The following is a 27,165-nucleotide window of genomic DNA, read 5'->3' as shown; positions in this document are numbered from 1 at the left end:
AACAGGATTCCTTTTTTTTCTAGGTGAGGTCGCTGTCGACCCCATTCCAATCAGCATGTTATCCTCCATAAATATGTTATAAAAAAAGGGGGAAAGAGGAAAAAATAGTATCGATGTAGTGCAAGCAACACTTAGAATTCTAGTCGCTAATCAATTGAGGCTGCCTCTTTTTTGGGATCAATCAACCGCTTTGCGCACTGAGAAAAAAATTATGCTTATAATTACCATTTTAGTGGTGTTCAATATGAACTCTTAATTAGTAGTAGCCATAACCAACAATAGAGATATTTTTACCATTAAATGGTAATTTTACTAGCGCACACTTGTAAAATTACGATTGCTCCAGTAAAAATATCACTATTATTGGTTATAGCCACTACTGATTAAGAGTGCATATTAAACACCACTAATATGGTAATTATAAACATGGTTTTTCTCAGTGCGCAGGGTTTTACGGCGTACTTTTCCCCTAAGTTATAACGTTACATAGTTGGGAGAGCGTATTGATGCATTTTGAGGAGGACCAGAGCTCATGCGCTAGATGTGAACTTGTTGCCTGCAAATATGCACAGATTATCTTAATTAATTTTATCTTTACTCCCAATAAACTATAACTTAAAGACGAAAATTAACTTCGTAAATTTAATTTTTTGCATGATTTTAGTAATTTTATTGAATGAATATCAGATGCACAATTTTAGCAACATTGAAGTGCTCTTGGTTACTTTTTGCAAAATGCAGTCCATTTGGTATCCATGTCCAGACGACTGTGAGTCCGGTCCCACTGCGCACCTCTCACGTGGCGAGCCAACCGGAAATTATTGGATTTCATCCGACCGGAAACACCGTCTGATTCCTCTGTTTCCCGCTCCTCCCGTTTCCGCTGGAAAATTTCGCGACGGGGGAGGGAGGAGCTAAAGGATAAAAATGAGGCTAGAACGAGCGGGGGACATTTCATAGAGACAAATAACGACCGGCAAATGAGGATGCCCAGCCTTCGAGAGCCATCCTGCCGGCCATCATTTGCCCGGCATCCTAATAGGTCCATTCTCGCGAGTTTATGACCTGCCAACATAGCCTCGCCGCCCATGCCTTGAGCCGCGCTGAAGAGGCTGTGAAAAGAAAAAGGGCTTCCTCCCCCAAGAATCACCAGTCCTAAGGGTGTGGATTTAAGTAAAAGTAAAATTGAATCCTCAATTGGACCGCGTTAAACAGAGAGGAACCAAGCCACATCAGCTGTTGCCAAATTTAATCGGGCAGTTTAATTTGTTACATGAAAACGGTTGTGCGGATTTTTGTGCAAATTTCAGTGAATGCTCTCCATAATACAAACCAAATTCCTTAAAATTTTCAAAGGAATCTGCACAGACGTTCTCTCGTAAAAAATGAAATTTCCATGTTAAATTTGGCAATAGCTGATGTGGCTTGGTTCCTTTCTGTTTAACGCGGTCCAATTGGATCTGTAACCGTGTGTCTCCTAAAAAAATTATAAAGCTTTAAAGGATCCCCTCACCCCTGCTGTTTTTGATTCGTGGCTAAGGATTTCATTTTACTTTAATGTGTAATTGTTTTCGCCTTATCATTGCGAATATGAAGAAGCTATAAATTCAATTAATAAGTGGCTTAACTTATAAGAATCATGCGATTACAGCTGATGCAAATATGAACTTTACGGTGTAAAAATAAACATTCAGAATAAATAAAATGGGTCGTATATTAGATTCCTGCAAATAGATAAGATACAATAAGTATTAGATAAAATTAACCAGTGGTGTACTCTGCCGTGCTAAGGAAACACGCCGTATGAAAATTTAAGAATTGCTAAATTTCCTCCGATAAAATGTTTATTTTTGAGGAAAGCTATGAATATTCCTCCTTGTAATTCTCAGGAACTTTAATTGAAATTGCGAACAAAATAATCTGAAAAATTTGAGAAAAAATATTTACTAATTTTCCCAAAAGTTCGTGATTTACCAAAGGAAATTTGGCAACGCCTGAAGGTGTTCATACAGCCTTTTTCCTTAGCACGGCAGTACTTTAGGGCCATTTCAAACGCTTACTTTCAAGCGGTCAATGTAGGTATTAGATTTTATTGTCGCGTTATGTTCAAGGGGTACTCGATTCAGGTAACAAAACAAAACATTCTATTGAAGTCGACAATATTTTGAATGCCATGAAAGTATTGACTGAGCAACATGAGGAGCAAAGGTCTACAGTTCGAAAACGCCGAACATTGAAACTTGAAAAAAGGTAAATTAGAGGGATTTTTTTTTTTTTTGGGGGGGGGGGTGTTTTTGCCGAGTATGTCACTGATGTAGCCCACTTGGACGAAGGTGGGCGCGGAGGGGAGGGGGGAGCGCAAAGTGGTCGCCGAGCTTTCGACGGAGAAAAAGCTAAGAGGCTGGAAAGTCGAAAGTTGGATGGAGCCATCGAGCGTGTTCAAGTGGGCCTACGGTGGAGGAGAATAATAATTTTAGCACATCGCACCACATTCCAAGAGTTCTTGACAACCGCCTTACAGATGACGCCCACTCCCTCCTCCCCCCCTCTCGTCAGTCCTTTTTTCTGTGAGTTCCTATCGAAGAGAGGTCTCTCAGTCCTAATTTCGTCCCCGCCACGCTCCGCCATGGGCTGTATGCCTTGTTACGTTTAACTCGAGGGCCTCCCGTCAAAAAGGCACTCCGCATCCTTTGCCCCGGGCACTAGAGGGTCAATTGAGGAGTTTAGTCCCAAAACAGCCAATTCTTCCTCGGCCTATTTCTACACGAGAGACATTCTATATCACAAAATACTGTCTCTCATCTTCGGAATCGAAATTGGATCGATTTTTGGTGAGAATGGCCCAAAATTTCTCCTGAGACGACTCAAAATTTTCTATGCGAGGCCCATTGGACCCCACTGAAAAGATGAGAGAAATATTGGAGCTCCTCTTTGGAGATAATCGTCAATTTAACGTTGGTTCTGATATTAGCTTAGCTTCAAATCATATACGAGTAAGTTGGTCAAAAATGAGTTGAGAGATTTTAAGGATACATATGTATCAGCAGAGCTTCAACTTATACCAGTGAAGATGTAACTGATTTCAGTATCCACTGTACCGCTATCCGTGGAGAGTCGACTGATATCAGCAGAATCCTTTGTCTGTTCCTACTCGTTATTTCCAGCAGGAATTTTTTTTTTTTTTAACTGTTACAACACGTGTAGTTAGCCATTCTCTAATTTTCCTCTTTCGAAGTAGTGAGTGCTAGCAGTGGTTTTGCTTTGCCTGTGCCGCACGGCACTAAGAAAACATTAGGCCGTAACTATGACTCTGTGACGTCACACTAGTAGATGAAACTCGGCCGCGGTTTAACACGCGTTCTTATGGGAGAACGCTTGCCGCGCGATGATTTCTCGCCGATATCTTTTTCAGGGTTGATCTGACGCAAAATTTCATAAGAACCTTTTCGAAAGAAGATGAAATTTCACTTTAGAAAACTAACTAATCCATTCGTGACATCGTCTAAAAATCGAGGGAATGAAAGCGTAATGCCGAAAATCGTTACTCCACTCAGATTCAAACGGGCCGCTCACGCAACTTCGGCTGATCGAGGGCCACTCTGATTGGTCCACGCAGCGACTGCCTCACTCATCGATGCACCGATGACCCGGAGATGCTTGTTGTTTTCGGTAAATATCTACTAGCTTGACGTCACACAACTGACAAGTTAAAAGCTGTATTAAAGCTGTGTAGCTTTGCCAAAATGATTGGTTGATGGTTGGTTTTCTTAAATGGGCCAGTTGCGCTGGTAACAGAATCGTGTTTTAATGCTTCATCCTCGTAGCTTAGCTAAAAATAAGAAGATCTGTTCAATCAACAACTTTCTACGTTCAATATTAACCGAGATATCACCCTTTGAAAAGTCGGCATTTTGACGTCATCCACCGGGGTAGCGCATAATTTGGTATGTACTACCGCTGTGGATGACGTCATAAATCGAGTTTTTCAAGCCGCGATATCTCGATTAACATTCAACGTAGAAAGTTGCTGTTTGGATAGATCTTATTATTTTTAGTTGATTTGTAAGAATAAAGCATCAAAACACGATTTTGTAACCAGCGCATCACCCATTGAAAACGTAATAATTTAAGGAACAATACTTTCACTGGTTCAATCATTGACCTGTTGATTTTAAAACACACCCTCAGAGCTTTAACTGGACCGAGTTAAACAGAAAGGAACCAAGCCACATTAGCTCTGGCCAAATTTAATGAGGCAATTTAATTTTTTACATGAAAACGGTAGTGCGAATTTTCGTGCAAATTTCAGTGAATTTTCTCCATAGTACGAGGAAAATTCCTTATCATTTTCACAGAAATCCGCACAAACGTTCTTTCATAAACAGTTGAATTGCCCAGTTAATTTTGGCAACAGCTAATGTGGCTTGGTTCCTTCCTGTTAAACTCGGTCCAACTCAGGTTAAAATTTAAGGGAAACAAAAATTTTCTTCGGCTCGATGTGCCAGGCCGTAGGCTCGGCAGTGTAGCATCACTCGGAGTCCCCCATCCTGAGTGCGTGACGTAATTTATGGACGTTCCCCGAGGAGACTCTCTCCACAGGACTCGGGGTCTTGGATTACGTTCGAATTTGAAGGAAATCAATTTTCCGAGCTGAAAACTCTTCGGGGGAGAGGCTGCAGCGCCAGGAGAGTGGGGGGGGGGAGCCCGGAGGGGGAGCTTTGAAGATGGGCCGCGGTGGAAGGGTGTTCGAAAGTGAATTTATGGCTCAGCTGTTGGTAAATATATTCGACACTTGTCACTTGGCTGTTGCCACTTGTTCTCTCTCTCCCTCTCTCTCTTCCTCTTTTTTAATTTAAGAAGTTTCGGGGCTCAAGAAGTGGGGTGGAGGTGGAGAATATGGTTTTGTAATTTGGTCGGATACACGTCAAACGATTCAAAATCTGCAGATTGACGCTCGGTAGCGACCTGGATCCAACATCCAACCCAGAAGATCTTATCAAAATTCGAAGCAAAACTTAGACTAATTTTTGGACTGTTCCAAAGCTAACTCCTATAAAACTCGATGGCAAAATGCAGTTTTTCTTTTGTTTTTTATTTTTCAAAAAAAGTCCAGCTTTGAAAAAAAAAAATCCAACAACTGGAAAAAACGAAAATCAGCCGAAAAGTTTCGGTGAACAGAAAGTGCTTTTGGCACATGGCCACTTAGTTCTAAAAAGAGTCCCGTAGTCAAAATCATGAAACTTGTTGGTCTTTTAATAGTGAATAATGAGCGATTTTAAACCCTTAAGTTGGACACTCTTCCAACGAACAAGAATTCTCGGCCATCTTTTCGATATAAAGTTTAAAGGAGGAAGAGACAAAAAAAAAGAAGTTAAATAAAAGATGGGCACCGATGACTCGAATAAGTAACAACTTTTCTGTATTCAAAAGAAACTTTCATTTCTTCCGAATTGAGCAGTTTTCGAAACAAGAATTCTTTTCCACCAAAAGCATGATTGTAAATATTGGAAATTTTTCCAATGAACTCATAACGAAGAAACCATGCGAGTGATCTGCAGTAGAAATAGAATACGTCAATTCCAGGTGTGCGATGTCAAGAATTTAAAGGTGATCTTGGTTTTTTGAGTTAGATGTTTCACTAACTGATAGAAAAATCTCTCTTCCTCTTTTATGATTTTGTTCCATAAACAAAATTTCCTCCTTGTTCTACGTGGTATTAGCTCATGCGAAAGTAGATACTGCGTGGTCTGATGATATTTAAACTTAAATGTGATCGGATATTTCTGATACAACTATTCGATCTTCAGAGCCCGGCGGAGTATCATACGCGTTTGAAGGCGCTTTAAACCGTATCAAATCGAACACTGAATAGGGTCGGAAATCAATCGGCGGATAAAACATTTTCTCATCACAATTTCGCGTAAAGTACAAAAGTTGTTTCACATTCCTAAAATCAAGCGAGGAGTTAGCATTTACCTTGGTTATAATTTCAAAACTTGCGGGAAGGGGGAGGTGTCATGCAGGGCCGGATTTATCTACTTGCCACCCATGGGCCGCCTGTATTTTGCCGCCCCTTACTCATTCGTTTTGAAACATCTTTGTAAATACTATCAACTGAAGTGCCGGAGGGGGAGGGGTGCATAAGACGCGTTTACTCGTGTTGGAAATATTTTTTTTCAAAAGCCCTGTCAACACTACTTGCAAAATTTCACGGAACTTTGCGCGAAAGTTAAGTTCCGTGAACCTATCTCTGTGTGGACAAGGCCTTCCATTCATAAGAAATGAACAAAAAAATGATGAAAGAACAAACATAAATGTGGTTTAATGATTTTAACTTCTGCCACCGCGCCGCGCTGACTGCACTGTGTTTGACGCAATGCGTGAAGTATTCATGCAGTCCTGTAGGCGCTATGCGTTTCACGTCGACCGCTGCTCACCGCATTGTGTTCGACGCAATGCGTGAAGTATTCATGCAGTTTTGTAGGCGCTGCTGTGTGTTAAATGCCGACCGCTGCGGCGCGCCGAGGGCTTCTCCTAATCATCTCAAGTCCTCGTCATCATTGCTGTATGCGCCACGTCGTTCCAGACTCGACTAATTAAAGGTTCTGTCTCTTGTATCATCGAAAGACGACTAACTTAGAACGTACCATACTCTCTGGAAATGAGAGATTTTGTCACTTTTTCTTGCTTGTAATTTTTTTTCTGAATCCAATTTTTTTTAATACGTACATTTAAAAAATTGCAAAATTTGCCGCCCCCTAAAATTGCCGCCATGGGCCGCGGCCCATGTGGCCACCCCCTAAATCCGGCCCTGGTGTCATGCCGTTTTTAAATTACGTACCCAATACACATTTTTCATGCTGATTTTCAGACTCTCATCGCCTATTTTTCGGTCTGTATTAGTCATCATCTTGTACTTAATTCTTCTGGGTTGAATCACCGTGAACGTCGCGTCGACGGAGGGGCGGCGTGGCAACGTCGGTGCCCTATTCTCGTTTTTCTCTTCGCAAATTTTTTGCTGTCCTGGGTCGCGGCCTCAACGGCTCATGTATAAATCCGGCCGTGGTAAGTCCATGAGGATAGTTTGAAATTTTCAGGACCTTTGTGTATTTTTGAAGAGGATTAATGTGCTTGATGTCTGGAAAGCTTTAAGTAAGTATGATCTAATGGGTGGACGTTTTGGGATGTTTCAGGAGGCGTACAGACGGTGGGTGTGTGCCTCGTTATTGCCTCACTGGGCGGGAAGGGGTCGGCACAAAGTGAGGCCCTGCCGGTCAGTCTGCCGAGCTGTTGAGCAACGATGCCCTTTCTTCCTGCCCGCCGACAAGAGCCCCCAGATGCCTACCAACTACGCCGGCGAACCTGTATTCATGTGCCTAGGTAATACCCCGTCATTCTTACCAATTTTACACCAGTACTCTTTTGCACTCTCATTTTTATCCTCAGTCGTCGTCACAAATCAAAATTTCGTTAAATTCTGTACAATTTAGTGTAATTTGTAAATATGATAAAAATGTATTAAATAAGAAATGAAATGGACGTATTTCTGTCAAACGGAACTAAGCGCCAATTTGAGTTCCTTTTGAGGAACTTAGAATGCCGGATAGCACGTTCTGTGAAACGGAACTAAGCGTCATGGAAAAGCATTGCGAGTATAGGACGGAATGAGCCCGACGCCCGATTCCGCCACCAATCCAAGCCCCCCTCCATCTTCCTCCCCCTATGGCGCTTGGTTCTGTTTGACAGAAATACGTCCAAATATGGCATCTTAAAAGATGCAATTTGGTTTAAAAATTTCATGAAAGTCTCAAAAGATCGTAAGTCTTTTAGGAACTGTAAAAAATCGATTTTTGAATATTTTGAAATAGAATTGGATCACATTTTGCAATAAGGAACCACTATTTCCAGCTCTTTCACAAAAGCACATTTCTGCATAGGGAAACCAATGGCGTATTCGTTGTTTCTAAAATGAGCCAGAAATGGTGGTTATACTTACTGGAAAATGTGGTCCAATTATTATGAGTCGAATTTCAGAATATCTTGTCGAATGCTCGAATGTTATTTGTTGCGGATTGAATAGAATACCTAACCGCTTAAATTCCATGAGATACCGTAAAACTTTTTCAAATGAATAAACATTTCATTTTGCATATCTGGTGGTGATCTATGGGCTTACTTCGAAGGTGGATGAGGTTTATTTTTTTCCTCTTTGGAAAATGGGATTGTTGCAAACAAGAAATATACCAATTCGAGTAGACCTTTCGTTGGTAAAATGCTCGAAAATCATATTTAGCGCATCTCTTCGCTCTTCCTAATTTCATAAGGGACGATGACTAAACTTGATAGTTACATTAATTGGCAAAAGTTGACTTAGATTGACTTTGATTAACTTGAAGATGAAATTGAGATTTCCAAACTGGTCGTGCCCGTTTCGTTAATTTTCTGGATTCAGCTTTCTTCTCAAGTGAAAATTGGACCCATTAAGTGTGTGGCCTACCTAAGCGTTAGTAATTATGTTTGTGGCAAAAAGACTAATTTACCTTTTGGGCATTAATCCAGAAACGCAAAGGCAACGATTGAAGTAATTCTAATTCTTATACAGAAAAAATTAACTCTGTGTTTATGCCAGGGGTTTTTAGAATGCTCAGCTTTTAGGGGTGTCAACTTTTTGTCGTCCACTCTGCCCACGCTCAAACTGGAGGCTTTAAAAGGGATCGTGGAAGACTTAAACTTGCGCCGCTGACCGAATGAGAGGGCTGGATAATACCTAGATGAGCTATTTTAAATCGCCATAGTTTGAGCGTGGGTGAGGCGCTTTATAGTATCAATTTCGTGAGAGTAAAGACATTTTCCTCTTTCACTTGCTTCATGGAAGCTATAAAGCTTGAAAATGCTGGTGACTTCGGAAGGGAAAGAGTTGATGCCAACGCCCGATGGATTCTATCGGTTGCACCTGTTGCCAACCTCTCCACAGGAAGCTCTGCCTCCAACAAAGTTTCATTGAAGATTAAGCCCAAAATTGGTTATCATAGTTTATGAACACGTTTATTTACATCCGATCGAACACAGATCCATAGCGATGCAGGGAATGAGGTATCATTTCCCAATATTTTAATCCACACCCGCATGGATCGCTCCATTTCTAAGCCCCAAGTTTGTGGCTAAGCCAATCGGAAATGAATCCCCGGCGAATACGTATAAGTGTAATCTTACTGTACGAGCACTTGACATTTTATGGCTCCAAGTCCCCCCTCCCCCCCGCATTTTTCTCCCAAGAAAAGAAGGGAATAGCTGAACGCAGACATTTTTCAAATCTGATTCAAAAAGTAAAAAGTCTGTGAAACCATTCAAGCACTATGTAAGGCACTCCTGCCGACTCGTTAACCCCCTCCCCTCCCGCCTGTAAGGCGCCTGTAAGTATTAACCTCTCACCCATCTTTTTATTTCCATAAAATAACACAGAATGGAAAAATTATTTTAATTGGGAAATATTATTTTTGTTTGAAAAGTGGAGGGCTGACATGAGGGTCCTATATTACAGCCCCTCGTAGCTTGAGGCCTACGTATCTTTCGTCATACTTGGGTAGCCTCATTACGCATGGACCTGGAGTACATAGTGTCGTAATGTGAATGGGAGAGGTGGCGCCACTTTTAAGCATACTCCAGGTCCCGAATACTGAGACTCCTGTGTCACGCCAGGTCACTTATTCGATACATGATCGATTGCTTTCTATACACAAGGACTCAGCCATCCGATGTGAGAAAAGGAGATAGGAGTAGAGGTGTTGCATGTGTGAAGAATTTGCGATTTGACTGTTGATTCTGGTGTAAAAGTTTGCGAGAAACACGATGATGCCACTGGTTTTCTCTGAAATCAACTCCCAAGCTCAAAAAAGCTCTCAAGTTGACGCCAAAATGGAGGGGATATCCCACGCTATCCTGACAGTCCACCCCTACATCAAGACGAACTCTCCATGCACAGATAGGGAGCAAATACATTTGCAGGGTTGCCGTGTTTTCAGTTTTAGAGTTCCCAAGTAGCAGCCCTGTCAATGTGTTTGCTCCCTATCTTTGCATGAAGAGTTTGTCTTGATGTAGAGGTGGACTCTCAGGATAGCGTAGGATATCCCCTCCATTTTGACCTCAACTTGAGAGCTTTTTTGAGCTCAGGAGTTGATTTCAGAGAAAACCAGTGGCATCATCGTATTTCTCGCGAACTTTCACATGAGAATCAATAGTCAAATCGCAAATTCCTCACACTTGCAACATCTCCATTTCTACGAATTCCACACCGCCATTTTGGATCGAACATATATCGAAAAAGTGACCGAAGCTCGGCGCACGCCGGGCTTGGAACTCGCCGAACAGAACATGGCGCCAGCTCTCCCATTCACATTACGACTCTATGTACTCTATATTTTGAGCCCGTCCTCCCCCCCCCCCCCCTGATAAGGAGAAGAAAAGAGGTTAATGGAGAAATTTGAGGAATGAAATCTAGGAAAGAACTGTGCACGGATTTTTGAGGTTGTTCGTTTGGGATGTTGCAGATCCAGATATCCCTGAGACGGGAGAGCAGCTGGCCCGATCGATGTACGGCGACTCAGTCTCGGAGGAGGCGGAGGAGATTCTGGAGGACGAGCAGAACGCGGCCAACGGGCTCAACGTGGCCCACCCGCACCTCCATCCGCCGCGACCCGGAGCCGGAGCCACCGCGACGCCCGCCCGCGAGATCGGCGGCTGCTGCTACACCTACTGCGAGAACCACGAAATGTGCCTACAAAACAACGCCCTCTGCCAGAAGTACTTCAACAAGTCCGCCCCCAGCCCTCAGCCCACACATCCCCCCGACACGTCCTGCCCCGTCCCCCTCACCCTCCCCTCCTCCACGTGCAGCAGTGTCGCCAGCTCTCACCCCCCGCCCCCGCGCCTCCCGCCCGTCCTTCTCACCCTCATCTGCGTTGGGGTTAGGTTTTTCCTCACAAGCATGGTTCTTCGATAACCCCTACCCCCCTCCCCCACCCCTCCCGCCGTAGGGTAAGCGTAGAGTCTGTGACAAACTCCGCAGATCTCCGCTCGGAGGGCAAAATCAAACGCTTCTCCGCCTTAAAATTTCTGACTTGAATCTGATACACATGTCCAGAATTTTCGTGGAATGTTTTCAATTTGTGGCGTTTCTATCAGCTCAATTAGAATTTTGTGAAAAAATCAGATCCGTGGGAAGTTGAATTGTTGTCTCATTTGAATGTTATCAAAAAATGGTCTTAATATACCCGAAAATGAAAACTCAAATTAAAAAGAAGTACAACTTCATTGACCAATGGCATGAAGCAACCGGTGGAGATTTTACCTACCGCACATGCCTTTACCCCTGTGTATCACTATCTCAAAATTGATTAAATAATACTCAAATACTCTCAAAAAACACATCCACTTCCCGCGGACCCGATGGTCTTAAAATTAGTCATGAATCGTGACGCGTTGGGTGTGTCAAAGAAGAAAAATATCTGGATCTAACTTGGTTAGGACATCATCCATGAAAATAATATGTTCAGGCGTCTCAAAATTATGATCCCTCGATTGGAAATCGCTGTAATGAATACCTGTATCATTCTGTTCGAATTCTGTCTTTCAGCTGATCAAGCTTGTTTTTTGCCCACTGAGCGCCGCGCGGCCCGGGGAAATAGGGGGGCTCATGAAGGGGGCTTAAGACTATAAATCCATTGCTCAACTTCAAAAGGCACCCTCAGCCGAGCTGGGTGCAGGAACTATATCTTTTTGCGAGATTTTCCTCAAAGTTTCCTTGTAATTTGGATAACTATTTTGAAAAATTTTTACTCGTCTTTTTCCTTTTTTAATATTTTACTTGTCATTTTTTAAAAATTAATTCACGGTTTTCGGGATTTCGATGGTTGCGGCCCGACATTCGGAGGCATCTATCTCTATGACTGGACGTGCTTATGCTAAAAGGAACTAAGCTACACGCTATTCCTTTGTGCGCAATCGTGCACATAGTTCCTTTTAGCATAAATATGTTCAACTTAACTCGGAAGCAAGTCGGTGCATAGGGAAATGGGTAGGTATGGTCGTACAGATAAATTGAGTATAATTATGTACTAAAGCATTCTTTGCGCACCAAAATTTAGGTTCTGTACTAAATCCTGAAAAAAAAAAAAAAAAAAAAAAAAAAAAAAAAAAAAAACTCTGCAAAAATCTAATTCTCTTTTAAAAATCAAACAGTAGATTGATACATGAATTTTTGACATCTTCTCAAATAGACCCTTACTTACTCCCATTTAGATGGATTTTCCAAAGGTTTTCAAGTCTTTTTTTAGCACTATTTTAGTAGAATGCTCACTCAGAAGAGAAATCGTCTTAAATCCAGACTGCTAACTCGGTCTAAAGATATACGTGGACAGTTCCTCTTCATATTCTTAGAAAAAAGAGCATCAGCACCTACCTCCTTCTGCACCCTACTTAAGTCCAAGATATGAAAACACTTTCTCAACCTTGTCCAAAGGGAAGGAAGTGGACAATTAACTTTTTTACCACAACATTGTTCTCTTCCAGATGCAAAAATAAATGCACGATGTTCATGATAAGTTGGATTTAAATCTAGGATACAGTTTCTCTCGAAAAAACGAGGATAGGTATTCAGACTCGAGGCTTCATATTTTCTTCTTCTCGTCCTTTCCTTGGTGCAACTTCCTACAGTTGAAAATAAATATTTTTCCTTTAACGACAATAATGTAATAATGAATCGAAAGAAGCTCTCATCGACAACTTTTCCGATGTCCTCAACCTTGTCTGATTCGATTCAGATTTCTTCAGGAATGATTTTGCTTTTGACGTTTATTAGTACCTACCTTGGTAACCACGTAACAAGCCTACAAACGAACAAAATCATTTAGTATGATTTCAGCAATCCCTGTCATTGAATTTCCGAGAAACTTTTCTTTTTTTTTCTTTTATCTATTAAAGAATCTACCGTCCATTAGCAATCTCTGTTGAAGTGTTCCTTGTGAGGGAAACGAAAACGCTGGCTGATGCAACCTGCTGATAGTGTTGTTTGTTATGCCTATCTTATAATGTACAGGATCAGCTCACCAAGATACCGAACAACAACAACACGCTCATTTTCTAATTGTCGCTCGAGTTTTTATTCATTTCCCCGCCTTCGAGGATTCGAGAAAAAAAGGTTTGATGACTTGCCAACCTCTTCTTCGAGTGTGGGATGCATTTTTATCCATGGGATAATGGATGACTTAAAAACTATCCAGCCGAAATACTGGTTTCGCACCGGGGTACGTGCTTCCACAAATCCTCACTTTTTCTGAGCCTATCTCTGGACTTTTGTTTGAATTTACTTAGGAAAATTTAATCCTTGAATAGAGATGTCATCACCTATTCTTTTAAATAGGTACAATAAGGTTCATCTGAGTAAACCGTTAGGCATCCTTTCTTCTCCCTACTTCTAGGTGTATCCCTACTTTATTTTAAATGCTATCAAAAATTTGTGGGAGACGCTGCAAGCAGGCTTAGTCCAAAACCAGACAATTAATAAATTTGTTCCTGAAAACAATTAACAATCCTAGATTGAATTCAAATGAATCCGACTTAGACAGTTTGGTTCATTTTTGAAATCACATTAAATGCACCAGAATCCCAACAAAATTGACCTACTTTTGCTTTATTTAATCCATTTACTTTTAAAGCAAGTACACTGTCGAGGTGTCGCCTTTCTTCAGGCGACGTTGGGTTAGCTTAATTCAACTTTTTTTTTCAATTCAAAATCCTCCCTGGTAAAAATTGGCGATAGGAGCTGCGTTTCAAAATACCATGGGAGTTCTTATAGCCGACTGACGAAGGCGATAGAAAATTATATATCTGGCTGTAGAAAGTGGAAAAAATCATACTGCCGGACTACACGAAGCGATAAAAAATTATACAGCCTGGCTGTAGTTCCTATCGCCGGGCTTTACACTTTATCGCCTGGCTGTTGCTTTTTCTCCATCGGCTATAAAAGGCTATAAGAAATTGTGTAGAGATTCGAGTGCTTTGTAAATCCTTAAGTTTGTACGGAATCACCTTAATATCTACAAAACGCACATTATATTTTCCTTTACTACATATTTTTTTTCATCAATTAAAATGAGAATAATCCATACAGAGTGTGCAAACATTTCAAAGTCATGAGTTGAAAAACGCTGACTCCGCGAGATTAAATATTAGAGCCTAACACAAAGCGGAGCGGCGGCGCACTGGCGCCTACAAACCTAACAGGCATACTTCACGCATTGCGCAATGCGTGAAGTATCCCTGTTAAGTTTGTAGGCGCCAATGCGCGTTTTACGCTGGCTGCCCGCCTGCCGCTCCTCGCCGCAACGTACCACGGCGCTTGAAGCAACTATTTCACACCAGAGGTATTGCACAGTATCATACGAAATTGAGGGCGCTCCAACATATTAGGAATGGCAGGCATCCTTCAAAAGTACGGAGCTTTCCTCGCAAAATAAATCAAGAAACTACGGCCCAAAAAGAGAGCGGTAGTCCAAAAACTCACTAAGTCCTAGCATCCGTAATTAGTAACGTTTAGCATACACTTTATCGCCAGGCTGTTGCTTACCTACTCACCATCGGCTATAAAAGGTTATAAGAAATTGTGTTGCCGGCTATAGAAGCTATTGAAAATCTTACAGCCGACTGTAGGTCTACGGTATTTTGGAACACAGATTCTACTGCCAATTTTTACCAGGGCTTCCTTTTTCATGAAAATCATATTATGTTTGGGACTCTATGTTTACGCTACGATACCCACAAAGTGGACTGAATCACCGACTAAAGGTAATTCTCCTTTAATGTTTGTAAGTTGAATAGGTAATCTGTTTTCACGCACCTTAGCCTCTGTCCTAATCCAATTCCCACCACAATGAAAGCCGAATCCATACTGTAATTAATGAAGCAGGTGCTAAAAACGAGGTACTGGGGAGTAAAACGTTCTGAAAGCTACACTTTTCATGAAAAATAAAATGTTAAATTAGGTATGTCAACTTCCAGAAGGAGTTTTCGAGAAAGTATATCTGAACATAGCTGGCTGTCACTGCCTCCCTGGTAAACGGCCGAGCCGAGTCAGCCCCCCAGCGGTTGCACTTTGATAGTGAATCGACCAAGAACTAATTTTCCTCCCAGTGATGTAGAAAAAGCTTTGTTAACTTGGTTTGGCTGCGGCTTACACTGTGCAAAACCACCTTTAAGCCCGACCTACTACTAGGTAGGTTTGAAGAAGTAGCCAGCTTGACAAAACTGGAAGTCTTTGTCAAACTGGCCGACTGTTTGACTTTCTCCTTCCTACGCAGATGCTTACCGACACTGTTGCCTGTCGAGTAGTGCCAGTGGCGTGGCGTACTTTGCGATATATCGATGTTCTGCCATTTAAACCTATGGTAAAGAATCGATTATTAAGGTGTTCGCTGCGAACACCCTGATTATCGATCCTTTTCCATAGGTTTAAATGGCATATCAATCGATATATCGCAAAGCACGCCACGCCACTGCTGTCGAGTCGCCGATGTCGGCGCTGTGACCAGCTATGTCGGTGTTTTATAATTTTCATGTTATCGAGTTTCGACTGTTTTTAAATTTTTCAGATTGTTTGTATATTGTTGTTACAACGCTAGGGAAAGGTACCATTTTGTTGATCCCGCCTCCGCGAACGAAGTTCTTGCGAGGTTGTGCTGCTAACTACCATCTGGGTTTGCTTGTTGTTAATTGTTTCGACACGAACCAAGAGGCCAATCTCAATGATAGTGGAAAATTCAAATAAATAAATAAAAATTCCAGTCATTAAAAATTGAGGACTTCCCACTCAGCATAGAACCTTAATACAATCTTAGTGTAATATTGCACATCTTACCTACACATCAACATTGCAGCCCTATTATATCCATCTTAATAAGAGAGGTAAGATTGCATCAATGTTGATGTGCTACTACCAGGGACTTGCCTGAACATTGCAACAACATTGATAGTAAGGTTGAAGTAACATTACAATAATCTTACATAATATTGATATGCCCCCGTCAACATTGTTATCAGGTTGACACTTCTTGACATCTCCTTGATTGCCGGTCTATCAGGCTTACATCAATGTTGATATTGTCAGTCTTATCCGGACAATACCTACTGATTTACCATTCCATCCATATTAGTAACATTACATCAACATATGTCAGCAATTAACAAAATTGCTTTAAGATATCATGCTGAGTGGGTTCTTTGTCAAAAACAATACAGAGGAGAAGGGGAAGAAAAAAGTGGTAAATTCTTGAGCCGAGGGGAGTATTTCTCGAGTTGGGGCCGTTTAATGGCTTAGAGTAATTTAAATACTTCCTGGATTCTTCCCTTTTCAGAAAATATTCCATAAAACTTGATGTGAGTATAGGTAATCTTCGATAGCTACCATACCACAGAGGTAGATGGACACTTACGACTTGTATCTAGATGCATTTTCTGTGGTAGAACCTCGCAATAGCTCCAATGATTTCTTTTCCCTTTTTTTAGTAAAAATTATTTGGTAATGGTTATTGATTAGTTGTGAGCAAATTTAAATTTTGTTATTTTTCAGGAATCCTTATTTCTTTCATGTTATAAAATGGTCCGTGTTTGTTAAAGCTTCATTTATTGATGGAATTTAATACCTTTATCTTGATAGTTTTGTCTCATTTTCCGTTATATTACTGTTTTTTCCAGAACTTCAGTCTCTAAAATCAATTTTACAAAAGTAATGAGCTTAGCTTTTCTTTAATTCTCAAAGTCTGTACGAATATTGCGGCTCTATATTCATTTGACATCATTACCCTTTTACGGCATAGGAGACATGAGCCCTATCTGTGATAGAATAATTATGATGGCTCCACGTAGAACATAAGAATGGGAATTTTCTGTGTATACCTAATTAGTAATAAAGCACAAGAGGTACAGGTGTGCACCAACGTAAGAAATGATCATGTAAAATATCGATGGTGACATTGCAGAAATGCATTTATCGGTTTGCGGTGTTGCAGACTTCCTGTCATACTGAAATTTTAACATGGAAAACCACTAGACGTCATCTCTTGAGAATTTCGGAGATTTTTCTTCTCTATTTGAAAAATATTCCTTGGAAAGGAAAAATTCTCTATGGAAGGAAATGTCCAACCATGATGTTGGTTTGGTTTCTTCTTAAAAAATTAAATTGGAGCGGAGATTCTGGAACACCGCCGCCGAGATACGCATTCTTGCAGTTTCACCACCGATATGTAACATATAATAACAGTAGATCCTAACCACTCGTAAAAAGGTTGAAGAAAGAACATTTTTGTGGCAGGTATATTCCATCCTCCTAATTTGTATACAGAGGCGTGGCATACGCAAAAAACTTAGCAGGGCATTTTTAACTTCACGTACAGAAACCTGACAGTTTTCTCTGATGCATGTTCAAAAATTGAAGGCTCTCCCCCTTTTACGATGACTAGGCTGAGTCAATTGTGGCGCCTTGATGCAACAATTCGTGTTTCACGAATGCGCGTGTTGCATGTTCAAAATTGAAGGCACTTCCGCTTTTCTCACCCAAATAACGGAGTATACCTATGTAAGGAAATTATTGTCATCTTAATCCTCATACTAAAGAAGAAGAAAAAAAACAGCGCCGCTCTCTGATTGGTAAACGAATTTCAGGCTATTGTGGATTTTCTAAAGGTGAAACTTTCTGAGCGAGAATTCTGCACAAACCCTGCCCAAAGAGAAACTCAAAATGACCTACTTCACTGGTTACGAAGAAGGTGCTAGTCGATGACTTGGACTGCATTTTGCAATTTGGAACTATACATTCTGGCTCTTCTTGGAAAGCACATACATGCAAAGGGAAACTAATGGCACATACGTCGTTTTTAAACCAGGCTAGAATTTATATAGTTCCAAATGGACCGCGTTAAACAGAAAAGGACCAAGCCACATCAGCTATTGCCAAATTCAACAGGGGAATTTGATTTTTTACGCACAATCACAAAATCCGCACAACCGTTTTCATCTGAACAATTAAATTGCCCGATTAAATTTGGCAATAGCTGATGTGGCTTGGTTCCTTTCTGTTTAACGCGGTCCAAATTGCAAAATGTAGTCCACTTGTCCTTCGATGCAGCTACGCAACCTAATCCTTTGTGGCTTGATAGAATTTGGCCTAAAATGTTTATTTGGTACCACTGCCGGTATTAAATGTGATCCTGTCGAAATAAGTGTATGTTATTTTTCTTCGTTTTTAATTTAAGTGAGCATATATGTAAGTGCGTATACACTGTCTGGTCACAAAGGGTTGAATTGCGTGTCAAACTGCCTTTAGAAAAATTTAACACCAACTGTTAAATTAATGTGCGATTCCTTCAGATTTTTGACCTACGTACCTAAGTACTGAAGCAAATTTTTAAACTAACGTAACCAAACATGTATACTACACTTTACACGTAGTTGAACTCTTGCATTCCAATCTTCCTGCGTGCTTTGACTGGCTCCTTTAAAGTGTCATACTGATACTGCGTCAGTCAGATAGGAGGGATGATCTACTAAAGGGTATCTAGGAACTCAGTATTTTATGTTAAAAAAGTGCAATGAATCACCATGTTGATTGTGAACTCTTTTTGATCCTATAACTTTCTATATGTACCATCAAATTAATTGAATATACATGTGGGACACAACGTTAAGTTCATGATACCGACGTGTTTGTTTTTGATGAGAGACTTACTTATATTGCCGCTCTTGATTTTATGTGCGAATTTATGTATTAGATTTTCCGTCTTTAATTTTCAATTCACGGTATAGTTTTCTTTTTTATTGGCAGTCAAATCTTCATTTTTCCTTTGACATCGGCAAGAAAATCAGGGTACCCGAAAATTTTAAGTAAGATGTTGAAATGAATTTCTTCAATACATTACTTCTACACAGGGCTGCTCATTAAATAAAACGTAAGCCAGCAACGTAACGTGCCAGGGGAGGAAGCAGGGCCGGATTAAGGGGGTGGCCCATGGCGGCAAAATGTAGGGGGCTGCAAATTTTGCGATCTTTTTGAATGTAGGTGTCAAAAAGAGAGAGAAAAAAATCGGATTCAGAAAATAAATTACAAACGAGAAAATGATACAAAATCTCTCATTTCCTGAGAGTGAAGGTATAGTAATTTGTAATTTTGTCGTCTTTCGGTGATACAAAAGACAATACCTTTAAATACGAGTAGTCCAGTTCAGAGAGAAACCAAACACGCAATTTGACCTGGAACGGAGCGGTGCGGCGGTCGGCATGAAACGCATAGCGCCTACAAGACTGCATGATACTTCACGCATTGCGTCAAACACACTGCGGTCAGCAGCAGTCGGCCTGAAACGCATAGCGCCTACAAGATTGCATGAATACTACACGCATTGCGCTAACACACGCCCCTCCCCCACCGGCATCCCTCTCCTGGATTGTAAAACTGTTCAGGAGGGAGGGGGTTCGGGAGATCCTCGATTTAAAAAAGTATAAAGTATGAAAGAATCTCATGACTGGCAAAATTTGGATACTTTTTTCCTCTCTCTCTCTCTCTCTCTCTCTTCTCTTTAATTTCTTGATAAATTAGTTGCCTATGCTTATTCATCACCTTTCACTAATGACGAACCCCGGGGAGTGAAGTGATAGTAAACTGCGGGATTGGCGCGCTGTGCTCTCGGGTAACGATCAGTGGATTCACCCGAAGTTCCTTCATTTTTGCGGGTATACAATTTGATCTCCAGGGAGTTAAAAAACTGCTCGAGGTCAATTTAAACAGCCAGTAACGTCCGTGAAAAACAGTATTCGTTCCCATATTTTCCCGGTGAAAATTTTCATTTCCTCCAATACTCATTTAGGTGAAGGATGGAGAGAATTTGCGAATGAAAAGAAATTTTAAAACAAACAAAACCAATCAGTACAAGAGAGTGAAGCATCAATTTAGGAAAATTACCACTTTTACCTCCGCTACTAAGCATCCTAACGACTGCAGAAATTTACTCTTGAATTCTGATGCAATGTACAGTGTGCTTAATATTTTTCTTTTTAAATTAAGGACTAGTCTTTCCACCTGAGTGATAAGTATTCGTTATCTCACCAGGCAGTACCCTCGTCAATTGAAAAAAAAATTCATTTAGGAATTTTTAACGCGGTGTATAAAATTGATTTTCATCTACCTCACAAATTTTTCAATTACTTACAACTTCATCTTAAATGAAATTCATAGGTAAAAATACTTATTTGTTTACGTTTTTGTTTTTGGTGCCGTAGGTCAATGCTCCTTCAGAATGTGCCAAACATTCAAAATGTCCCTCCATTGCTGTACTACATGCATTTATTTCTTAGATACCTGCGCGCCAGGAAACATTCCGAATTATTTACCTATGAAATGTCTTTTCTCATCAAAAGACGCAAACTTTATCTCATCATGATTACAGTTGTTGATAGTATCTTCAAATAAAATTTACGTAAAAAAGATCAACCAAACGCCACACCAACTGCACTGAACCCTTCCCAATTTTGAAACACGGAATCGAGTCTTAAATTTTACTCCAACAGCAAACACAACCATTTTATTTACTGTAAATAAAAATTTAGAACTCCTGTGAGACTGGTTACTTCTTCAGATTGAACATAGTGCTGACGAACTCTACCCTGACAGCTTTAAACCCTGTCAATTCCATGCTCAGCTTGTACGACAGTGAAGCTCTCAGCAACATTTTGAGAAAACTTTTACCAACGAGTGTGGCTGTATTCTATACTGAGAAAAAATAAAGGATGTACCTCCATCAGTGAATAGAAAACACATTAATTTATTTTTATCGTCTGTCTCTGAAAATTCAGAGATGATACTCACGTTTGCAATGTCAGCAGCAGATTTTACTGTTGATTAGGTTGTAGGTATTGTAATTAAGGTGCATTTGCATTTTTTTGTACATACAATTTCGTTCAATTAATTTAGAATGTTATATTTTTTATAACTCAACTTAGAAACACAATACTTAGTTAAAATTTAAAGCTGAACACAAAACCAATTAGGATTCAAATCTGAATTTGACAGTTGACTGCATGTCCTAGTGAGACCGAACGAAGTGTACATTTTAGGTTTAAGGGTGGTTCCGTCACATTGGCTCGCGGAGGACCCGCGACATGGCAAGTAGCTATAAGCCTCCACAGTCTTTCCCAAATGCTCCCTGGTCTTCGTGCATCCATAATGGATGAGGAATTCACTAAGGCTGATACTTACAAGGAAGTTTAATTTCTCCCAAGAAAGGCAATACATCAACCAAGTGTTTCATACAGGAAGGAGGAAAATTGTTTGAAATTGCTCAATAAAATTTCTAGGTTTCTTGATGAGTGTTAATTGGATTAGATGTTAGACTTTAAAGTGTAGTAAGAATTTTTGAAAACCTTAAGATTTGGCACTTAAATTAATTGATTGATAACCTATTCAAGGTTTTTTATTGTTTCCTCCTTATAATTTGGCAAAAAAAAAAAAAAAAAAAACTCATGAGGTCACTTTCAGCTGATCAGCTGCATTTCATGCACACAACAGGAGGTGCTTCGGGCGGCAAACAAACCTGCAACATGGAGCTAACTCAGTATACATACCAATTGGCCCCCTAATCTTGCTTTTTTTGCTGGCTCTAAAGATGCACAACTAAAGCAATAGTCCTAGGTTTTAGGGAGGCAAGTTCACAAATGTTGGGCATTCCATAATGTTGAACAATCCTAGCATTCACCGATTTTGTTAGGACTTGTCAGATATGTCCCCAAACATTCCTCCCATTTCTTCGAACTTCTTTTATTTCCATTACCTCATCAGTTGATTGTTTATCACTAACTTAGCTGTTAGTGGAAATAAATCCCTCTCTGTGATCCTGTACTGGATATTGATTGCTAAAGTTGAACAATTTTGTATTGTGATGTTGAAAAACTCGGCTCATCCCCCCCTTTTTTTCTCTTGTAAAAAAACTAACCAGCAGTTTTTCTCAAACATTTTCTGTAAATTTTCTAGACTTAATAGACAATATTTTCAGAAAATTTGAGGAGATAGGTATTTCGGTAAATTTTTCTAAAAGAAATGAAACAAAATTTAAGATTTTAAAATATCGCAAAACTAATGAAAAAATCTCAGCTTCAAGAGGTGAATTTATTGGAATGGAGCTAAGATATTTCAACTGAAACCCATTCATCAACAGCCATGACTGCTTCTTTTACTCTTTTGCAAAGTTGTTGGTGACCACTTGGTAAAAATTACCAAAGTGGCATTAATTGCAACTTACTTAAAAAGCTAGAAATTCAGATTTCATCAAATGAATCTTCCCCGGTATTTAAGACTGGTGAAGTCTCAATGAAGCAATAGGCAATGATGAATATCTCCATGATGATATCACAATGGGTATAAGAAGTGACAAAGGCAGAACCAATGGAATCCAAAATGGTCCTCAAAATTCACATTAGTGTGCCATGTAAATCAACATCAAATTTAATAAATGCTGCATCTGAGCAAACACTGATTGTGTCTGGTATTGTGTGTATCATGTTCGTTTCCCTCCATTCTTGTTTAAGAGATTTATCTTCGTCGAATGGTCCAGTGCTATAGATCATGTATGTAAGACCTCGTTAAGAAAGAAAATTTCAATTGAATGCAATGAATTTTAAATAACTTATTCGGCCCTGAGATGCACTAAAGTGGTGGGATTATGGAGCAGTATGTTCCATGTCGTATATTAATAATCTCGATGGTCTAAGAAATGCACTCTGTGTCACTCTTATAATTTTAACCCTCCTTTTTTTTTTCTTAACTTCTTACTTTTCATTTAGAAAACGATAATTACAAATTCAATTTCTGAACAACATGAACTGCTCACATGGCAATGTGAGGCCTCTGATCCAAGAGCCAGAACAGCACAATTTTCTCAACAAGAGTGCAACCTTGAGATTGATTCTCATTACAAGGGGTAAACCTCATTTGTAAACGTGTAAAACATTTTTAAATATTAGATAACTATTGTAATAAAATAGAATAATTATATTCAAGTAAATTGGACATTACCTACATTAAACAGATTTAAATTTGTGAAAAGTTGTTGAAATATTTTATACTTTTATTTGATTGATGATCCATTATGATTTATACTTTTTCATTTTTTAGTTTTGTTTTGATGGTTACTGATAAGATAATGATTAGTTAAAATTCCATATTGTTATATAACTTGTTGTAATTAAATCAAATTTAACAAGACATCATTCATTTTTTTCCATTTTTCCTCCTTTTTTTCTTTTTTTTTCCTTCTTTGTTTTTCTCTTCTGTATTCTTCATGTGGAAACAAGATGACAAAAGTTTTTCCCCCATTTTCTGACCATAAAAATCATTACAAAAATTTACTGTTTATTCAATTCCATAGTTTCCTTAAGTTCTTTTAAAGTGCAAACTCATCTCAAACACTAACTGTCTTCCTCCATGGATCTAGGTACATTGCATGGCTGCAAAGGAGCATTCGTGCAAACTGTATTAGGTATATATTTCATAGAATTTTCACTCTTCTGCTTAAATATCTATTTAATTAAAAAGCGAACAACCTAATGGTAGAATAAAGATTTGAATAGTCAAAATACGTAATATATACACGCACTTTTATTCAAATAAATTTAGAAAGTGAAACATCACAGTAAAAGTATTTCGTACAAATATAAAAACAAATAAAATAAACAAAAAACGATGAGACAAAGCACAGGTTTCATTTGCTTGTAAAAAACGGGACTTTAAATTTCACAGACAGCAACTTCAAGGGGTGAGTAACCCCAAACCTACTTTACTGCCTGGACAATATAACAAGGGCCAACAGACCAAAAATTCAAAATTATTCATGCGTAATAAAAAATAGATGAATAAATAAATAAATAAAATTTTCGGCTTTTCAAAAACCTTTTCTTTTCACTCCAATTTTTATCCTTGTGGACTGATTTTAGCAAGGAAAGAAGGAGCGGTGTTCACTTTGATAACTCAAAAAACTAACTGCGCCGTACTGAAGAAAAACTACGGACAGAGATGATACACAAGAATATTGATTCTAGCATTTCAGATAAAATTAAAGGCATTCAAAACGATTAAAATCTGAGAGCACAATTTTGCAACGTTTTGATGTTTGGAAGAGGAAGGAAAAATTCTTCCAGTGTGGCACAAGATTGAAGGGTTAACAACAAACAAGATATAATGAAGACGAATCTGTGACAAAATTAAAATCCCAAGAAGTTGCAAATTCGACTGCCTTTCTCAATGAAAACTTGCGTGACTACTTAAGCCCATGTTTCAAGCCACTGGGCCTGAGTACTGGAGATGGAGTGTGGTCTGAATTAAAATTAAAATTTCTGGGAGCCATGATTGAATTTACGGTGACATCACAAGGTAAAATTTTTTAAAAGTTTGCCCCTTCCCTCCCCCCTAAAAAAAAAATTTGATTCCAGCGGACTATAAATCACAAAACTTACTTCCCAAGGTAAACAATTTCCACTTCGGTGTCACATTATCCTTGCACTCAAAGGGCTTAAGAGATGAAAAGGAAACAAAAATTGACGAAGGCAAAATTAATTTAAAAAAAAAAAAAAACCAACTGTAATAAGAACTGTCAGTACTTTTTTATCGTCCATATGGCATCTACTGGAGGGAGGAATAATCATAGCTCAATGATATAGCACAATTTTTGGTGTTTATGGCTTTATACTCAATCCACTTGATGACTCATTTGATTCCTTCATTTAATTAAAAACAACTGGCATATTTGAAATGTCTGATATAAGAATCACTTCAATGAAAAGAAATTTTCAGGTCTATGATAAACCAAGATGAGAAAAAGAGCATCATAATGAAATGATAGAGTTCATTTTTGCAACATTTCTTATCAACAACCAGATCAAAGCTCACTACCCCTCCAATCTCCATGCTAATTGTAAGCTTCCTTACTGCTGTAGAACCTATTAACCTTCCAGAAAATTCTTAAATGAGGACTTAAACATTCATTGAGTGCAAGGAATGCCAATAAATATAAATTCTGATTGAAGTTGGTGACAGAACTGTAAAGCTGCCTTTCAAAAATGAAAAATATTAGCCACAGAAAAAATTTAGTGAACTGTAAAATAAACAAAACTGCCAAGAGCGATCAAAAAAATTAGAAATAGTATCCTCTGTCTACCTTTTTCAGCAGGCAGACTCAGGGTTAAGCAAAGATTATTTAAGGTTATAAAAGATTCAATATTTTCATTTACTTATGAGTGAAGCTATTAGTCGTAGCAGTACTTCCACGATCAATGAGAGACAATTGAGGAAGTATAGAAAAATTTCTGTAAAACAAGGAAGGAAAAAGGCCGAGCAGTTTTAAACTGGGTAAAAAAAAATGATTCAAAATAGTAATTTTAACACTCAATTCATTTGATCAATTCGGCCATTTCTTAAGAGCCTGTCAAAACATTTTGTTCATCTACATATTGTCCAATACACTTAAAAGTATGCAAACAGCCTGGGATGACAAGTTTAAACACTTCCCAGAGAAGTCAATGCTTGCTATCAAGTACCCATACCCCATTAGGAAATTCCAAAGTAACCTTCCAGGCTTCACTTCTTACAGCAGATTAAAAATTCTATGAAGGGAGCCAACAGTGTCAGAAAGAAAAACTTGCGACAACATTAATATAGGAGTTTGACCAACAATTAAATAGCCTTGTTTGAATGTCTCCTCCGTAGAATGATGTCTTCCCCGCAATAAAAAAGAAAAGGACAAAAAAGAGAATAGAAGAGCATAAGGCATCAATCTTAGTTTTGTGTACTCGAATACCTGAAGCTATAACAATTAGTTGTGTGTTCTTTAAGAGCACAGCCTAGCAAGCTGAAGGGTGTTGCACGAATTAAGTTTTTGATACTGCTGTAGACTTGAGTCTAGGATAAGTTAATGGAACATTTCTTGCTCAAAATCAAAATTGCAGTTCTTACAGCAACAAAGGAAACAATTGTTTAGATGGATTCCACTGCATTACAGGATGATAATGAGCACACACAACAAATTAATGCTCTCCTTGAAAGCAAGACATAAAAAATAAAAGTTTTAAAGATGCAAAATGAGTTCAGAACTGTACGCACGAATAAATAAGGTGACACTGAGCCCGACCATGACGTGTCAAAGCCTAAAACAAATTGACGTCTGAGGGCGGAGACTAGTGGAGCTTCAGCCAAAAAAATACCTGTGCTTTTGATCAAAACACCTTGAAGCTTTGGCCGCAGTGAAAGTGATTGGAACACCGTGAAAAGTGACGCTGAGCAACAGATACAGCAGCTCTTATCCCTCACGAACCTTCATTTTCTGGGTTTTCTGTAACGCCCTGCTTGTTTTGCTCTGGGTTCCGCAAACTGAAACGTCAAGAGGAAAAATTAACTCACTGCATTCAGAAAACAAAACAAGATGAAGCTTCTTGATGTAACTGTTTGGTGGCAACATTTAATTCGAGCTGCACTTTAAGTAGGATAAGGCAAACTACCGCACCAATTTCTTTTCTCCAAAATCTTTTATCCTATTTTCTTACGAGCTCCTGTTATTCTTAAATCTTTCTTCATTTTCTACTTTCATTTGTGAAGGCATATGCATTACAATACAAAAACGCTCTATAAAATGTGACTAATTAATTGATCATTTATGATTTTAATTTATTTTTTCTCATAAAAAGAGTTTGTAGACTTTAGTTATTAGCTGCTCCTTGAAAATATTTTCGTTAGATAGGTAAATGATGCAGTAAGTCATCTTAAGGAATATCTTGTTGATGGTTTTGCAAAATGAATGCAGTAAGAGCCTAAGCATAAAATTAAAAGGGAAAACAAACTTACTACTGAATGAGAAGCATCGAATCTGAATGCAGCGAATGCGGCGATGTGTCAGTCTTATTTAAATTCAAGGCCTCCATCATGGCTGCCTCCTTGTCACCCTGCTTTTCTGTCCGTGCTAATGGGAAGGACATCCTACGCCCACAGTCATCTGGCTGAGAGCTTTCGCCCTCTTCTGATGTTTCATCTGCCTCTGCCTCGATGTCCGGCTCCGTTTCCTATACAGAGGGTTTCATTATCAT

At 39.2% G+C, this 27,165-nt stretch overlaps 2 protein-coding genes across 3 annotated transcripts in view; one reads left to right on the top strand and one right to left on the bottom strand.

Annotated features, from left to right (window-relative positions):
• Positions 1-23,299, top strand: part of Mid1 (calcium-permeable channel component Mid1) — a 138,656-nt gene extending 115,357 nt beyond the window's left edge. The window contains exons 4-5 of the mRNA XM_072298236.1: positions 7,194-7,380; positions 10,548-23,299. Coding sequence (XP_072154337.1) covers positions 7,194-7,380; positions 10,548-10,999 — 639 coding nt within the window. The 3' untranslated portion in view covers positions 11,000-23,299. The remainder of the gene's footprint in view (positions 1-7,193; positions 7,381-10,547) is intronic.
• Positions 23,300-23,670: 371 nt separating this feature from the next.
• faf (ubiquitin carboxyl-terminal hydrolase-like faf) overlaps positions 23,671-27,165 on the bottom strand; it is a 44,599-nt gene continuing 41,104 nt past the window's right edge. For both annotated transcript variants that reach the window (XM_019056174.2, XM_019056175.2), the window contains exons 38-39: positions 26,927-27,141; positions 23,671-26,455 (exon numbers count right to left, since the gene is read on the bottom strand). In XM_019056174.2, the coding sequence (XP_018911719.2) occupies positions 26,392-26,455; positions 26,927-27,141 (279 nt within the window). In that variant the 3' untranslated portion in view covers positions 23,671-26,391. The remainder of the gene's footprint in view (positions 26,456-26,926; positions 27,142-27,165) is intronic.

The sequence above is a fragment of the Bemisia tabaci genome, chromosome 3 (genome assembly GCF_918797505.1).
Source record: "Bemisia tabaci chromosome 3, PGI_BMITA_v3".
NCBI lineage: Eukaryota > Metazoa > Arthropoda > Insecta > Hemiptera > Aleyrodidae > Bemisia > Bemisia tabaci.
Note: the sequence above shows the minus strand (reverse complement) of the source record. Positions and strands in the feature narration are given on the sequence as shown.